This window comes from Citrus sinensis, chromosome 8 (genome assembly GCF_022201045.2).
Source record: "Citrus sinensis cultivar Valencia sweet orange chromosome 8, DVS_A1.0, whole genome shotgun sequence".
Lineage (NCBI taxonomy): Eukaryota > Viridiplantae > Streptophyta > Magnoliopsida > Sapindales > Rutaceae > Citrus > Citrus sinensis.
In genome coordinates this window covers 22,333,042-22,351,603 of record NC_068563.1, presented here as the reverse complement: position 1 = coordinate 22,351,603, position 18,562 = coordinate 22,333,042, and the positions used below count along the sequence as shown (strand labels likewise).

Below are 18,562 nucleotides of genomic sequence, written 5' to 3'. Positions count from 1 at the left end.
ATAACATTAGTTTATTACTAATGAAATCACAAGATGTAATTCATTATTTCATCCTTAGTTTCTCTTGTAGCTTCTTTTTCATGAACTATATATTAATTGTTTGAAGAATAAAATTCGTTATGTCTCTCTGACTACGGGGTGGTCACTTATTTCGTAATTTACTAATAAAATGCCATGACGTTAAATATTTGGATGCATTGCAAATCATGCAAATGACAGCATATGACAACCCAATAAACTATGCGTGCGGGAAAAAAAAAATTGAGGTCTCAGGAATTTTAGGAAAAAAAGGGAAAGAAAGCTAAATTAAGCTTTCAAAGCATTGAGAACCAATCAAACAAATCATGCAATAACGATTGTTGCTCTCGTTCACTGATTCTCCAACAAGCCGCTCCCAAACTCTGAAACAGACTTTTTGAACCAAAATCCCCAGACAAAAAATTGGAGGCCAAATACAAAGAAATAAGCCTAAAAAAACCTTCACCATTTCTTCTTGCCTGGTTTGGTCCTTTATTCCAGGCAAGCTTGTTAGAATAATGATAGAGTTCCCATGGATCACTCCTTAGCTTCTGATTTAGGCTTGGCCCCCTATTGCACCATCACCAACAACAAAATCATTTAACATTGTGATTTCCGCGTACAGGAAAACATCTTTTTTTCACTTTCCTCTTTCTTCTTTGATCAGCTTAACCAGTCTTTTATTATTATTTTTTTTTGGTGATTTTCCTGTACGCCAATTGGGCCATGATGTATAGCATTTCCCCTGTCTTGGTTTTTGTTGTTTGTATATTTAGCTCCATCCCGAGTACTCTATATGCACAAGACTCTGGAGGTGTAGGAGGTGGTGGAGGTGGAGGTGGAAGTGGAGGGGGGGACGGCCCTGGAGCTTTAACTTTGAGCTGTGGCTCAAAAGACGGCGGCATTGATGCAGATGGACGCAGTTGGGAACCGGATGATAAGTATTTGAGCAAAGGAGAATCAAAACCAACGAGAGCTACATACCAAGACTCTTCACTTGTCTCTAAGGTTCCGTACATGGATGCCAGAGTATTCAAGCAAGAAATGAGTTATGAGCTTCCCATAAGATTACAATCTCGTTATTGGGTTAGATTCCATTTCTATCCATCTACCTATCCTGAGCTCAATGTTGCGAATTCTTATTTCTCTGTTGTTGCCAATGATGTTACCCTTTTGAGCAATTTTAGTGCTTCACTAACAGCACAAGCTGTTGCGCAAGCTTATCTTATTAAAGAGTTTTCACTGGCTCCGATGGATTCTGATATCCTGAAAATTACCTTTAGGCCTTCTGATAAGCATCCCGGAACTTTTGCCTTTATTAATGGGATAGAGTTGGTTCCATCTCCAGACTTGTTTGAACAGGCCATTATCGTTGGTTTGGGCGAAACTATTGATGGGATGACGGCGAATATGCAGACAATGTTTAGATTGAATGTTGCAGGGCAATTCATTTCTCCGAAAAATGATTCCGGTGGTCTTATGAGGAGTTGGCAGAATGATGAGCCTTATTTGTTCGGAGCTGGATATGGGATCCCTATGAAGGCTGATGAGGTTCAAATTGATTACAAATCTTTGCCAGACTATTCTGCTCCTCCTGATGTTTACATGACTGCAAGATATATGGGAGTTGATGCGCATACCAACATGGAATTCAATCTCACATGGATTTTCCGGGTTGATGCCAATTTTACTTACTATGTAAGGTTGCATTTCTGTGAGTTTAAACCAGATATAAACAAAATCAATCAAAGAGTTTTCAATATTTACATCAACAATCAAACAGCACAGGCAGATGCTGATGTGATTGCTTGGACACATGGGCAAGGAGTACCAATTTATAAAGATTACGCGGTATATGTCGAGGATTTGCCTGGTGATGATCAGATTTTTGTGGCAATGTCACCATCACTGAAATATCAACCTGAATATCTTGACGCACTTCTTAATGGATTGGAGATATTCAAGATAGAAACAGCTAAAAACTTAGCAGGCCCCAATCCTGAGCCATCAGCATTGCCTGCTAAGTCTGAAGGTAACAGCACAAAGGGTTTTACTAATAAATCCAAGTCCAATATCCATGTGATAGGAGGTGCTGCTGGAGGAGCTGCTGCCTTTGGCCTCGTAGCTGCCCTGTGTTTTGTTGTGTACCAAAGAAAGCAGAGAATCCCTGGAACAGAATCACACACGTCCAGCTGGCTGCCCATTTACGGGCATTCTCAAACAACACAAAGCAAATCAACAATCTCAGGCAAAAGCAATGCTAGTAGCCATCTTTCAGCAATTGCTCAGGGTCTTTGTCGCCGCTTCTCATTGGCAGAGATTAAACATGCTACCAAGAGTTTTGATGAGTCTTACGTCATTGGAGTTGGAGGTTTTGGTAAGGTGTATAAAGGTGTTATAGAGGATAAGTTGAAAGTGGCTATCAAAAGATCAAACCCATCTTCAGAACAAGGAGTGAACGAATTCGTGACCGAAATTGAGATGCTTTCAAAGCTAAGACACAAGCATTTGGTATCTCTGATTGGTTTCTGTGAGGAGGGTAACGAAATGTGCTTGGTTTATGACTACATGGCTCTGGGAACTCTAAGGGAGCATATTTATAATACCAAGAAGGCTCTCTCATGGAAGCAAAGGCTGGAGATTTGCATTGGAGCAGCTAGAGGACTTCACTATCTTCACACAGGGGCTAAGTACACAATCATTCACAGAGACGTCAAGACAACAAACATTCTGCTTGACGAGAATTGGGTTGCCAAGGTTTCGGATTTTGGGCTATCGAAAACTGGTCCTAACATGGAAAATGGCCATGTTAGTACTGTGGTGAAGGGCAGCTTTGGTTACTTAGATCCTGAATACTTCAAAAGGCAACAATTAACTGAAAAATCTGATATCTACTCATTTGGAGTAGTCCTTTTCGAGGTTTTGTGTGCAAGGCCTGCTCTGAATCCTAGCCTTCCGAAGGAGCAAGTCAGTCTTGCCGATTGGGCACTGCATTGCAAACGAAAAGGGATACTTGACGACATTATTGATCCTCTCCTCAAGGATAAAATCAGCCCTGAGTGCTTAAAGAAGTTCGCGGATACAGCTGAAAAGTGCTTAGCTGATTCAGGAATTGATAGGCCTTCAATGGGAGATGTGCTGTGGAATCTAGAGTTTGTTCTTCAGTTGGTTGAAAGCACAGAGGCTTCGTCAAATCGTTCGCGAGGAAGTAGCATTGATGGTGCTGAAGATGATAATGCTAGAAACTGCAGCATAGGAAGTGACCATGGATCAAATGAAAGTTCAGATCAAGATAGTGCAATTTTCTCACAGATGGTGAACCCAACAGGGAGATGAGAAAAATGCTGTTCATAAGCTGCTTATGATTGCATTGCCAATGCCATTGAGATGGGCATAAAATCAATGATCAAAAGCCATGGAACTGTAGCATATGAATTTAAAGTGAGATTGGCTTCAATGCTTGTATGGTTTGTACTTCTTCTGTTCTAGTGTAAAAATCTATAGCAATTTGTACTCACAATGCCAGGAATTCAGACCCAAAAAAGAAAAGGAAGCATGTTAAAACATGCCTGGTATTCTTTATGGTCTTTAAGTTATGTTTTCAATATAATTATATAAAATAATTGTATGTATGTGCATAGATAGAACTTGAATTCATTTTTGTTAGATCCTTCTTCTTCACTTTGTGTATTGAATGTGATTCAATAGAAAAACACAATCTTAATTACAATTTTAGTTTTTTTTTTCTTCAATTGATGCAATTCATGCTAATGCTTCTAAAATCTCTAATTGCTAGATAATGATATGCAGCGAAGTTCCAATTTCCTTAAATTTACCTTACTAGCAAATTACTCATTAGTCAAGTCAAGTGGTGATCATATTTTTGTGAAGACATTCATATCCTATAATAATGTTGTCTGTGATGAGTCTATTTGGGATGAATGCACTTTGATTTGGGGATATTACATCATGCAGAATTTACTTTAACCTATTAGCTATGCATTTTGCTATGATTCTATAAATGACATTGCACAAGCTAATAGGTTTATAGTCAGCTACATCTCTCGGCTTTTTTATTTTTGGGATAAGAGCAATGCGTGTATGGTTTAGTGGAGCGAGGCTACCTCGATAATTTAGAATTTGCAGACATATTTTTAATTGGTTAATAAGGTTGAGGATTTTAATCTTCCTACCTGTTGTCGAAATAGGTTTTCTCTCATTTGCAAGTTGATTTCAACTCGACTTCAACTATGATAAATGGAGACAAGTTCTTGCCGATTTTAAATTCACCTATTAGCTAGTGGGGTTTATAATATAGTTTGTAAATCATATTAAAATACAGGCTGAGGATTCGGTTTTAAAAATATCACAAAAACTAGTCCTAATTCGTGGCCTTAGAATAGATTGTAAGCAAATTGGGGGGGGGACCCATATTTTGATTCTGTTAAAAAACTTATCTCTGATTAATGCTTTAATTTGTTTATTGAAAAAATATTTATTCAACGTTGCTTTGACAACTGAGATCATGAAATAAAAGTCAGTTGCGTATTGAGTACACGGTAGATCATTGATTGATCCATTTCTATTTTCTAGAAGCTCGACAAATGGTTAATTACTTAATTTGGTTTGATTCAATCAGCCATGATTATTGGATTAGTTAATGTACGTGGATACACAAGTACACTCTTAATTCATTGTATCTCATTAATATAATAATTACTTGGTGACATGATCAATAGAAGTAAGAAATATAGAATAATATTTGCTGGTATACTTTGAAATAATTAAGATTGTTAATATATATAACTCTTATTTACTCGCTTAAGCTTTTGAGTTAAACAGGATATGAGAGAGAAATCCACTCAATTGGTCTTGCGCATGGCTTCACTTTAATAATTAAACTAGTTATCCTCGTAAGAGCATCTCTCTAAAAAAATTTTAAATAAAATTTTATTACTTACTTGAAAAGTTATATTAATTTTTAAAACTCTAAAAAACACTTCAATTAAAATTTTTTAAATAAAAAATAATTTTCTCTCTTCAATTTTGTAAAATTACTTTCTCCCTCTTCAATTTATATTTTTTTTTACTTTTTATTGGGGAGAGAGAAGTGATTTAATTACCATTTATTTTTCCGTTGAAAAAATATTTATTTGATTAAAATAATATTAACTTATTTTTATTTGAAGAGTTTTTTAGAAAGTAACATATTTTTTCACTCTTTTTTTTGTCATGTAGGTAAGCAAATAGATATTTGAAGAATAAAATTAATAAAACCTTTTAGAGATGCTCTAAGTTTTCAATGTGAGACATTGATATGTTGTGATTATGTATTAAGCTTGTTACCAAGTTTCTAACCTAAGATATTGAGCCTAGCTTTCACAAACTTCTAACATGGGATGCTATTATTTAAAATATCATATTATTTGAGATAAAATCTAACTCTCACACTATCAATATCATTTTTGAGTTCTTATCTGACAACTTAAGTTTTTGAGTTAAATAGTGTGAGAATTAAACAACACACATCACAACTATATCATATTTTTTATATATCATGGAAAAGTATAGAAATATATTGATAAAAACAAAAAATCAAATTAGTTATATGATTTTTTAGTCTTTTTTTCCCTCTTTGAATTGAGGTTTTTGTAATTATGTAATTATTGTCATTTTTTATTATTTAACCTAATGACAATTCAATCCCTTCCTAACTCATATGACCGGAATTCAAGCCACAAACCTCTTGCTTTTCAACACAAAAGATTTTACCATCTTATCGATTTGGCACTCACATGTATTTGTTCAATTAATTAACAAATTTCTAAACAACATAACCATAAAGTTAGGTGAATACCCATGTTAAATTATTGGAACAAATTTTACTTATGGGTAAAGTGTACCTAGAGCAATTTTTTAATAAGAGATCTTTTATTTTAATAAAGTAAGAAAAACACACACTTAATTTGTCATATACTACATTAAAATCTGTAATTTTTTAATTTTTTTAACTTATCCCTTATCCTATTAAAATAACCAATCTCTTATTAGATAATAACTCACCTAAATATAATTAATATATATTATTGTCAAAAAGAAAAGTGAACACACAATCTCACAATTAGTCAATTATTTGACAAAACTATTCCAAATTAACCAAATAAAATATGTAGTTAATGGAAGTCTTGTAAGCATGCCTTGTAAAACTTATCATCAAGTTTTGTCTTCGTTTAGTGGCGTATCATCATATGTTGCATACGTACGCTGCCAAATTTGTTTATTCCAATTGGCCAGAAACAATTTGGTTCAAAGACCCACTTTCATAAATATACTCAAGGATTCGGCAATCACCATTTAATTAAGTATTAGTCAACATTTTTACAAGTGTGAACCCTTGAAATTTACAACCTAGAGTAAAAAGGTCTATCTAAAGTCACAAGTGTTACATTTTAAATTTATAAAATCATAACATGTACATACAAATGATTTTTCTCCTTTTTTTAATGGTTATAATATATAAATATATTAAAATCTCAAGTATACCAGAACTTTAATTATATAAATATATAAGATTTTGATCTGGTGAATATAAATAAGTGATAATACATATTTAGTAACTGTAAATCTTTTTGGATAACGATCTCAATAACAACTAAATACGTCAGTGTCATCCAAAGAACTCTCTCTCTCTCTATATATATAAGATAATCCAAAAATTTAGAAACTAATTGTGAAAATCTAATTCCATTAATATTAAACTACTATTGTCAAAAAAAAAAAACTTAAAATTAGAAAACATGTACTACTATTAAAGATTCCAATTCAATCTTTTGAGTGTACGCCATGTCACTTTAATCTTTCTTAGAAATCATTAAACAAGCAATGATTGTTTATTTCTTTATGGTTAAATGGGTGTAGCACTAAGGAAGTGTGCTCTTCAAGGTTTGAAAATCCTTATACCTTAACACAAATTCAATTTTTCATAAATAATAATAACATGCCCAATTAAATATTGGAAAATTTACTAAATTAGCCCTAATACTTTAGGTAATTATAAAACTAACCACACAAGTTTTTTTATATCAAAACTAGCTAAATAACAAATTTTTGGACCACAATACCCCTGTCAATCTCACCCAAAACTCACCAAAATCTGTAACTCACCCAAGCTTCTCACCAAACGCCAGCACCATAGAGAGCCAAATCGGAGACCATCATCGGCGGCAATCTCACCGGAATCACGTTCAACAACACCAATTCCACCAAAATCACGTCTAATAGCAATCAAGATCTCCAAGATCAACGGTTGAAATTCAAAAACCCTAAGTTAGCAATTTCAAACATATGCTTTATATTGTTCTTGTATTGTGTTGTGGTTGTGTGTTGTTGTGATGGTGGTGGTGGTGGTTGTTGGTGGTCTTCATGTATTGTCGGACTGTGTTGGCGGCAATATGTTGTAATGGGTGCTGACCAATTCGTGAAAATTTAAAATTTTTGTACGATAGGTGCCCGTCGCACCAAATTTTATGCGACAAGCAAGCGTCACACAAAAAATTAGATTACACAATCTGAAAATTTGTGCAACAGGTTCCCGTCGCACCAAATTTTGTGCGACAGATTATCTGTCATACAAAAAAATCAAATTACACAAAAGTTAGGCTATTTTCTGGAAGTCATAATTTAGGCCAAATTCATCCAATTTTTTTTTGGTATAATATACCATTTTGAAATTTGCAACGAAACGAATCAAACCCAAAATTTTTTTTTCGAGTCTCTCTTATGACCAAACAAAAAATTTGCCTCAAATTATGTATGATAGGCAGCTGTTATGACAGTTTTAGCAAAATCAATATAAAATGTCGTATATGCACTTTATACGATTTTGTAGTGTGTAACCACATTTGTTATGTTTTTTTTATATATTTTTTAAGTTTAATGGATTCAGTTGTGCTTCAATTGTGTTACGACGGTTGATGGGAGACGTTGGCGGATGAGTGTATGGAGTGCGTGAATGGCAATAATACAGCTTTTCTAATTCGGCAAGATTGTATGTTTGATAAGTTTTTAGCAAGAATTTATGATGTGTTACAGATAAATCGTAATGAACACAATATCACCATGAAGACAACTTTGAGGTCTAGTAATACAGTATATCGTACATGTTTACTGCCTATGGGCATATTTAACGATGAAATAGTCAAGGTTGTGTTACATATGGCCTCTGATGTGGTAAATTACGGATGCACAACTAGTAGAGCCCGTTGGCGACATGGTATAATTTTGTGTGACAGACATATAATCAAACAAAAAAAATTCAATATTCTGTACACAAGCACTATTTTTTTGTGTGACACTCATCCGATCGCACAAAAAATTGTGCAAAAATACAGAGCATGTGCTATTGTCGCACAAAAACATAGCATGTGTGCAAAATACATGCTCTGTGTTTTTGTGCGATGGGCATCCGTCGCACAAGTTTTTGTGCAATGGGCAGGTCGTCACACAAAAGCACAGCCCATCGCACGCGAGTCTCATGCGATGGCCTGGCCATCACACCAGATTTGGTGCGATGGGCTGTGCCTGTTGCGCGAGACTCGTGCGCGATGGGTTGTGCTCGTCGCACGATGGCTGCTGCAAATTCCATTCAATGGGCAGCAGCAGCCATCCAACACCCATCAACAACATCCAACTCTCCCATCCCGCTTGCAACACACCAACCCACCACCGCCATCAACAACTGCAAATAATCAAACCATCACAACCTCACCAACCCAACACCACAACAACAACAACAAAGCACAACAACACCACAAAATCACAACCCAAATAAAAAAGAAGTAAGAACTCACCTAGGGTTTTGAATTTTTACAATTGCGCGAGACTCATGCGCGATGGGTTGTGCTCGTCGCGCGATGGCTGCTGCAAATTCCATCCAATGGGCAGCAGCAGCCATCCAACACCCATCAACAACATCCAACTCTCCTATCCCGCTTGCAACACACCAACCCACCACCGCCATCAACAACTGCAAATAATCAAACCATCACAACCGCACCAACCCAACACCACAACAACAACAACAAAGCACAACAACACCACAAAATCACAACCCAAATAAAAAAGAAGTAAGAACTCACCTAGGGTTTTGAATTTTTATAATTGCGCGAGACTCATGCGCGATGGGTTGTGCTCGTCGCGCGATGGCTGCTGCAAATTCCATCCAATGGGCAGCAGCAACCATCCAACACCCATAAACAACATCCAACTCTCCTATCCCGCTTGCAACACACCAACCCACCACCGCCATCAACAACTGCAAATAATCAAACCATCACAACCGCACCAACCCAACACCACAACAACAACAACAAAGCACAACAACACCACAAAATCACAACCCAAATAAAAAAGAAGTAAGAACTCACCTAGGGTTTTGAATTTTTACAATTGATTTTGGAGATCTTGGATGATTTTGAACGTGAGAGGTGATTTCAGCCGCCAATGATGGACTCTGGTGCCGCTCTACGCCGCTGCGATAGATAAGCGATTCCGGTGAGAAGTTTTCGGTGAGATGGGGAGGATTTGAGGGAGAGAGGAGGGTGAGAATGAGAGGGGTAGTTTGGTCTTCAAAATTAATGTTTGGCTAATTTTGATTGAAAAAAGTTTGGGTGGCAAAAATTGAAAAATGCAAAATTTTAATGGCTAATTTGGTAAAATTCCCTTAAATATTGGATGAATGAGTTTAATGTTCATATCTATAGGCCATATATATAGATATATATAAACAGAACCAAAAAAAAAAAAAAAAATTGGTGTGACATTTGAATTATAAAAAAATATATGGATAAAATTGAAAGACAAAATAACACGGTCTAATACAATATCTATTTTTTAACCTTTCAAGATCAAATTAAAATAATTGAACCATCAGAACATTATACATTCAAACATATGTTATTCTTAGGCGACTAATGTTTAGTCGTGTATTCACCAAGATTCAATCTCAAATAATTCTAATATTATTGAGTAAAGAATGAATAAATTTTTTTATTCCTTAAAAAGGTATCACGGAGCTAATCAATCAAATCCTAGACTTCAAGGCAGCAAACCAAGTGCAGCCATCCGGAGGCTCTACTAATGATGCTCACTTTAATTATATTTATGATAATTTAATTAATTATTGAGATGAGGTCAATCATCATCATTTACAGGCTAGTTTTCCCAACAATCATTATCAACCAATCAAGGTATATGTTTTTGCTGCACCAGCAGCTCCACCATTAGCCTGCTCAATGGGTTCTAGGTGGATAATGCTAATTATAAAATTGATAAAATATACAATCAATCACATTCTAGTGCAAAATAATTATAACAAAAATGACACAATTGGCAATTAACAGGTTTGAATTACTTAAATTCACACTATAACATCCATAGTAATTTTATTTTTAATTCGTTTTTTTTTTTTTGATAAGATTTAGTACATTGTAGTCTGCAGATACTTAAATATGTGCAACTAAGCATAATTATTTACATTAGTCAAGTTAGCAATTTTTTGCTTCATATAAATCAAACATAAAAATGCTTCGTTAGATTTTTAACTACATTTTGCAAGTGCATTTACATTTACGGTCTCATTTGTTATTTGTATATTTTATCTACTATTACATTTTGTTTATAGGAATTGTTTTTAAAAAAATTCTTTGCATTTTTTTTATCTTCGAATTTGAAGGTCTATTAAGCCAAAAAATGACATTGTTCATAGAATAACATTTTTTAAAATCAAACATATCAATTTATGTGACTAAAATATGTCTTTATTGATGCTTGCTTATATTGACAATAGAAAATAGTCACCTAAACATTTTCTAGACAATGTAAGTAGTCGTGACATAACACAATACATTGTAATAAAAGTGAAGTTGAGACAAAATTAATTACCAATTACATCTACAAATTAAAATTGTTGTAAATGACACCTTTTGGAGATTAAAAAAAATTATATCTTGATAGCTAGCATTAAGTGAAAACAAAATATTTATTATCATTGATTGTATTTTCGAACCATCAAAAGTGTCTATTTATAAAATCATTTACGACTATTTTTACTTACCCTTTAAAAAAATATTTTAGTCACTATAAATTTCCTGCAGTGATAAAAATATAGTGTCACTAATTACACTTTTAAATATTTAAATTGACTATTTTGATACCATTAATGATTGAATTTAAATTTGAGGTAAATTATCTAGTCACAAAATATATTTTTTCATGCTGCACTTTCGCGATTAATGGGTGATAATTTGTTTTATGTCATAAACAATAGAAAGAGATTAATTTCTTATCTTCAATAACTAAAATTTTTGTAGTAAAATACCATTTTATTGTAGTAGTTAATAATACCATCCACTAAATTGATTTGAGAGCTCAAATTCCTTGATTTTGATTAAATAAACTCGATTTTGCTTCGATATGTTACAACACCTCTTTTTATTTTATTTTTTTTATCAAAATTTTTCTTTCATGATACTGTTCTCTAAGGACCACAATTTGTGGTCCATTGTTCTTCATCAGCGAATATATTTTAATCCTTTACATGATATATCCAACTTCAAACTTTTAGAAAATTCCATTCGATCAATTTGATCATTTCTCTTGAAGTTGCATGATATTAATAATGTAATGAAGGGAAGAATTTATTGGGGGGAAAAAAAAGAAGTGAATAATTATTAATTTATTATTGTTTTAAGAAATGAAAAAAAAAAAACAAAAAGAATTGAATGCTTAATTTATGATCGTTGGATTGAGGACAATCAGAGATAATCTCTGTCAGGCCAACTGTTGTCCGTCTGACTTTGCTGACTTTTGGTCCCACTTAACCTCACTTTACTGACAGACAACAAAACTTTTATTGAACGGAGAACTAGTTAACATCTGGATCCTTCTTGTTTTATGATCTCTCAAATTATGACATATTTTATTTATTTGTATCACATAGGTTCCTCTTTGATCTATCCTTAGTAAAAATTAAAAATAATGGAACCACCTGACAGTAAAAATATTCCCATCGACTGAGTTTTGTTACTGGATTTTACTTTGAGGTATCATAATCAATTCTTGAGTTATGCAAGACTTAAAAGTGATTTTCAAAATTCATAAGTTAATTTTAGTATTTGGTAAAAAATTAAAATAACTTTTGTTAAAATCAGCACATCGTACAGTTGATTTTGAAAAGTAAAGAATGAGTAGTTTTTAGATTCTAATTTTGAGAATATATTTTATCTTTTAATACAATTCCATAAATATTCTTAAAATTATTATCTAAACTCAAAATTATCCTTATTCAAATTAGAAACAAAATCAATATTTTAATTAAATTTTATTATAATTCATCAATATAAATTTATTAATATCAACTTTTTGGTTGAATTATTATTAAATTTGTTTCACTATATTATAACTTTAATTATCAATTGTTTTAAGAAAAAATAAAAAATTCAATATATTATAAATTTTATTTTTGGTAAAGATTATTATAATACACAATTAAAAATTATATGTACATGTTTTTATATGTATAAGTAAATTTTATTCTACATTATATAAATTTTAATCATTTATTTTCTCTCAACAGTTTAACAGTAAAATTTATTAAACGTTCATAATTGCTTTTAAAAATCACAATACTTTTGAAAATAAACTATACCAAATACTTAACTGATTTTTATCACACAACTACCAATAATTATTTTAGAAGTTATAGTATTCCCAAACTAACCCTTAATCAAACTAAAAATGACAATTTTCGGTTAATTATTATTCTTTAATTAAAGATTACGTAATTCATCTGAACTGTAAGACATATATCATTCGAGACATAATTTTCTCTGGTTTCTTGTTTGGATTGGGGATGACAAATCGCAATCCCTGGATTGTCGACAGCTGAGACCAACCCTTGTGAAATACTGGAAGAGGACCTATCTGATGAAAATAAGAAAATGATCTATTTGAGAAAATGTGAGAAATTAGGTTACTGACCTTATTTGACAGGCTGCCTCCACTTGTAACGATCGCCGCCGTCCGTTCTGTCCAACAGTTAAGTCGAGATGACCGCAGTGGACTAGTGGGCCCTACTTATTGACGGTACCTTCTGACCCTACGTCAAATTAAACAATTAATTTCATATAATTATAATAACAATTAAAACAATAATCTTCTAAGTTTAAAGTTGTATATAAAATTTTGAAGCAAGTTTGTAGTAAAGATTAATATATAAAATGATGCTCCTAATGAACATTACAATTATGAATAATATTACACATTCTAAGTTTTATGAGAAATTGTGTGAAAATCATCTTAAAAATAATAAGGAAGGATATCCTAAAATGAGCTAATTGAATCAACAGTAAAACAATACTGTTTTACCTCTATTTTTTTTTCCCTGTGATAAAATGATGCCATTTTATTCTTGATTATACTCACCCTTAATCGATCAAGGTTTTATGAATAGTAATACTACACATTCTAAGTTTTATGAAAAATCATATAAAAATTATTTGAAAAATAATAAGGAGACACAATCTAACATGAGCTAATTGAATTAATACTAAAACAATACCATTTTATCTCTATTTTTTTCTAACCATTCTATCCTTATATAAATCCTTAATCGGTATCTTTTATTTATTATCAACCTTCAATTCATCCACCAGACAAAAAAAAATTGTAAGAAATTAACTTGTAGCTTGTAGAAGTTCATCATCACTTTCACTTAGTAAATGTCAAAATACAACATTATTTTGAGGGAATTATTGGATAAAGAAAATTTAAAAAATAAATAAATAAAAGAAAAGAATAAAGAGTGAAAATAGCGGGACCCAAAGCAGGATCTTTGGCAGAGACTGCAGTTTCTTTCTGTTTTAATCATCACTGCATTGGACAGAGCAGACCAGAGCACTCCTTCTCCCATGGCATCATGATTTCTTTTTTTTTTTTAATAATAATAATAAAAAATAAATAATACCAATGATTTTGATTCTAATTAAAAAAACAAAAAAAAAGAGCCTCTTTGTTTTTCTTTTGTGTCATTTTAACCAACTTCCATAAAGTGATTAAAGTCTTCTTTCACATCTTTCTATTCAAGCTGAGTAATAATTTCAACAGCATCCCAATAATCCAATCTCACAATTTTAATCAAATCAAAACTTTTTTTTTTCTTTATATTTTGTCTTCTCCTTGTTCTTTCATCATCATCACTACCTTTTCCTTTTTTTTTTTTCCCTCAACATTTAGCCGTTAAATAATGGCTAATTGTTTAATCTCAATTTTTCCTTCTGAGAAGTCTTTTCATGATCTCAAGATGATGATGATATCACATAAAGGAGCATTTTGATCAGTACCCCATCTCAGTAAATCCTACCTACATATGCAGATGGGTTTGGCTTGTTTTGCTCATTAAAGATTGTTTTTGTTTTTGTTTTTTTGTTTCTGTTTTAATTTTTTTAATTTTTTTTTTGGTTCCTTCTGTACTTTTGAGTCTTATGGAGGAGGTTGAAGAAGCAAACAAGATAGCCGTTGAGAGCTGCTACAGAGTTCTAAATCTTCTGTCTCAACATAATAAAGATCCTCTTCAAGTTCATCATCAATACAGGAACTTGGCTTTGGAAACTGATGAGGTTGTGTTTAAGTTCAAAAGGGTTGTGTCACTTTTAAGCCATGGAACAACAAGAGTCAGAAAGTTGAGAAAAAACTACCTGAAACCAACAACACCTTCGAATTTGCCTCAGAACATCTTCTTGGATAGTCCTAATACTAATCTCAGTAAGCCGATTTTATCACCAAAGCCGCTCCAAGTAATCCCACCTCATGATTTCTTTGAAACCACCCCATCATCATCATCAATAAGAAGAGAAAAGTTGTCAACTTTTAACAATAATAACAACAATAATAATAATAACAGGTCCCCTGCTCTCCAAATGGCAACTCCATCACAAAGCTTGCAGCAGTTCTTGTATCAACAGCAGATACAAAGGCTGCAGTTTCAACAGCAACACATGGGCATGATGATGTATTCCTCTGGTGGCAACAACGGTGGCATAAATCTGAAATTTGATGGGTCTACTAGTTGTTGCACACCAAGCAATATGACTATGTCATCAACAAAATCACTCATTTCATCTTTGAGCTTGGATGGGGGTTCAAATAATTCTTTCCATTTGATTGGTGTGCCGCAGCACTCAAGCCAGATCTCTCAACATTCCAAGAAGAGGTGCTTTAGCAGCAGAGCAGAAGATGGGACTCTCAAATGTAGCACTAGTGGCAAGTGCCATTGCTCTAAGAGGAGGTTAACTTTTTTTTTTCCCCTTTTTTATGTTTAAAGTTAAATTAATAAATGTTTCATTTGTTTTATTTTAATTTAATTAATTAATTACTGCCTTGTTTTGGATTTGTTTACAGGAAACACAGGGTGAAGAGATCCATTAAAGTGCCTGCCATTAGCAACAAAGTTGCTGATATTCCTCCAGACGAGTATACTTGGAGAAAATATGGGCAGAAACCAATTAAGGGCTCCCCTCATCCAAGGTTGGTTTACATTTATTTTCATTTTCATAATCAGAATTATTTTATTTCTCCAAATTAAGATTGGGCCGGGCTTATGCAGCTCTTTAAGTAAACATTAGACTATAGTCACTAAACAATATTACAAGATGTTTATTTTTATTTTTTGAATTAAATATACCCCAATCTCATCAAGATGCCAAATTTATAGTTCACTCACCATGTTACATCCGTATGCCCCCTAGAACACCAACAACCTCACCTTTCTTCATTGTGTAAGTCAAGTGAGGTTGGTCGAATAAGTCAAGTGTAAGCTGTAAGTGGGGAAACAATTTGATATTAAATATGAACATAACCGGAGTAGTAAATGCCAGTCTAATATAGCTTATCCAATTAGCATAAATGCTCATTTAATTTAATAAGTTATTTTTAAATCTTTCACTGTTGTTTGAATTTTTTTTAATAGAGATTTTGGAAACTAAATAAACTATTTTGTTTTTACTAACAAAAGCTTAAATTCTCGGCTTTTGAAGTGGATGTAAATTTTTTTTTTAAATGTTAAAATGTGTAAAGTATCTTTTATTTATTTGTTAATCTTATTTCATTCTTTTCATAACATCACTTTAAAAAAAAAATTGTCCATTAAAATAATTTTACAATTTTTAATATAAGTTTTTATTGACAATAAAACAATTAAATTTTCTTTTTGTAAAATCTCTACTAATAAAAACTCTACTAACATAAACTTCACTTAAATAAGCTCCATTTCAAAAGCTGTACCAAAAGGCGCCTAAGTCAAGTAAGTCAGATTGAGTAAGACTAGTCAAGAAATAAGTCGACTAAATATTTGATTTTAAATAGTGAATTTTTGTTTTTTTTTATAGAGCCTTTGGACATATATGTGTAAAAATAATTAGTCAACTGAGTCGAAACATATATTTGGTACTTTGATGTTATTGTGGGTACACCTAGTGTAATTTCTTCAAGATATGTTTGATGATGATCATGATTATAATGACCATTGAATGTGACTGATAAAATGTTTTGAAACGCAGGGGATACTATAAGTGCAGCAGTGTGAGAGGATGCCCAGCAAGAAAGCATGTGGAGAGATGCCCAGAAGAGCCTTCAATGTTAATTGTCACTTATGAAGGTGAGCACAATCATTCGAGGATCATGCAGTCTTCACAATCTGCCCATACATGAAGAAAGACAAGACAGCTTCCGATTCCATCTAGCCTAATTCAACCAATATTAGCTCTAGTTTTATCTATAACTGTGAATTTAATCATGCTATAGATAGTTTGTAGTTCAGACTCTGACGATGTTGATGCTTAAGCTAGTTCATGTTAATTGTGACAAAGTTTCTACTCGCTAAAACCCTGACAATGTTTCTGTTATATCTGTCCTTCTAAGTTTCTGCTTTAACTCATAGGTCAATTTGTTATATATGTGTATATATGATGGTTTTTATTTTGGAAGAAACATCTAAGTTTTCAGGTAATTATGAGATTCAACAGTGGTTGCTCCCCTTGTCAAATATAATTTCAATGGTTTCATCATCAGCCAACTTCATTTCCGACTCATAAAGAAACAATCTGCTTGACCTGCCAAAACCAGATTAAAACGAAGTTGCCTGCAAGGATGGTTGAGAACAGGACAACTGAATCAACAAAACTATCTTGAAATTTTTAAGAAATAAATAAACAAATAAATTGTTCTAATTAGAAGGAAAAAAAAAAAAAAGGAAAAAGAGAGGCAATCTCCTCCCTTTAAATGAATTTATAAAATTTTACATCCTGTGGAACACAAAATTCAACAAAACACTAGTAACAAGTAACATCATAAACAAGCATATGAAAGCATATTCCGCTTTCTACAAACAGGACTTCACTAAACACTATTAACATCATAAGTTCATTATTGTGTCTTGTCACAAAAACACAAATTATCCAAAAGACGCAAATGCGTGCATAAGTCTAAATAAGTTATCCGAAACACGCAGATGCTTGCAAAAGTCTAAACATAGAGTTCCACAACCACATCCATAATTCTACAAACAAACAAATAAAATGAACTAATTCAAAATTTGCGGGCCATTGTCTTCATCATCATTCAATTCCTCTCCCGAAAAAATTTCTTCTTCAGGAATTGCACCTAACCAAAAAGACAAAGTATTAAAACAATAAAAGTACAACAAAAACCATTATTTATGTATTTTCTAAATTCAAAAAAAAATTGTATACCACAATCGGCAGCCCATAACCAATGTTGAGTGCACATGATTGCTTCCAATGTGTCAGGATGAAGTCTGCTACGATGTGGGCTCAAGCTTCTACCCTCCACACTAAAAGCAGACTTCGAGGCAACAGTCGTCACAGGTATGGCTAAGATATCCTTAGCAATCTCAGCCAAAACAGGATATCTGTCTTTGTTCATCTTCCACCAAGTTAAAACATCAAAGTCTGCAGTTCTTTCAACTAGAGGCTCCTCTAAGTACCTCTCAAGTTCGGACTGTGATTTTGTCAGTTTTGTGTTTTGGCTTGCGAATGCTTCAAAAGCAGCCCAATTTAAAAAACCAAGTTGTCTCTGATCCTTGAGGGAATGACCAACAGCTAAAGAAGATTCAGCAACAGCCCCACATGTCAGAGCCGTAGACGTAACCTCATAATAATTAAATATTTCCTCACAAAGATCACGCACTCTCTTAATCTGCTCTGCAACACCAACAGCATAAATCTTTGGAAAATAGAATTCAATCATCAACATCTTGAACCTTGGGTCAAGAATAACAGCCATCACCAACACCATATGAATCTCTTGCCAATATTTCAGAAATTTTTCAATCATACCATCGGCCATTAATTTAACTTCAGGAATAGGAGACATTTGCCACTCCATTAATGATTTCCTCATTTTGCAAATCACTGGAAAAAACATAATAGCGGTGGGGTATGCTGTACCCGAAAATACATCCGTCAATGAG

At 33.0% G+C, this 18,562-nt stretch overlaps 2 protein-coding genes across 2 annotated transcripts; both read left to right on the top strand.

Moving 5' to 3' along the window:
- Positions 1 to 747: 747 nt before the first annotated feature.
- Positions 748 to 3,557, top strand: LOC102613598 (receptor-like protein kinase ANXUR2). Its single transcript, XM_006487814.3, has one exon. The coding sequence runs from the start codon at positions 748 to 750 to the stop codon at positions 3,352 to 3,354; it is 2,607 nt and encodes an 868-aa protein (XP_006487877.2). The 3' UTR covers positions 3,355 to 3,557.
- A 10,548-nt stretch (positions 3,558 to 14,105) lies between these two features.
- LOC102608752 (probable WRKY transcription factor 74) lies at positions 14,106 to 16,976 on the top strand. Its single transcript, XM_006487719.4, has 3 exons — positions 14,106 to 15,361; positions 15,475 to 15,600; positions 16,632 to 16,976. The coding sequence occupies exons 1-3, from the start codon at positions 14,559 to 14,561 to the stop codon at positions 16,780 to 16,782; spliced, it is 1,080 nt and encodes a 359-aa protein (XP_006487782.2). The 5' UTR covers positions 14,106 to 14,558; the 3' UTR covers positions 16,783 to 16,976.
- Positions 16,977 to 18,562: the final 1,586 nt, after the last annotated feature.

What these genes read in the sequence shown, in the direction of transcription:
- LOC102613598 (XM_006487814.3), top strand. Translation starts at nt 748, where the DNA reads ATGTATAGCATTTCCCCTGTCTTGGTTTTTGTTGTTTGTATATTTAGC.
- LOC102608752 (XM_006487719.4), top strand. Translation starts at nt 14,559, where the DNA reads ATGGAGGAGGTTGAAGAAGCAAACAAGATAGCCGTTGAGAGCTGCTAC. An exon ending in TGCCATTGCTCTAAGAGGAG is followed by an intron (nt 15,362 to 15,474) that starts GTTAACTTTTTT and finishes ATTTGTTTACAG; the next exon opens with GAAACACAGGGTGAAGAGAT. An exon ending in AAGGGCTCCCCTCATCCAAG is followed by an intron (nt 15,601 to 16,631) that starts GTTGGTTTACAT and finishes TTTGAAACGCAG; the next exon opens with GGGATACTATAAGTGCAGCA.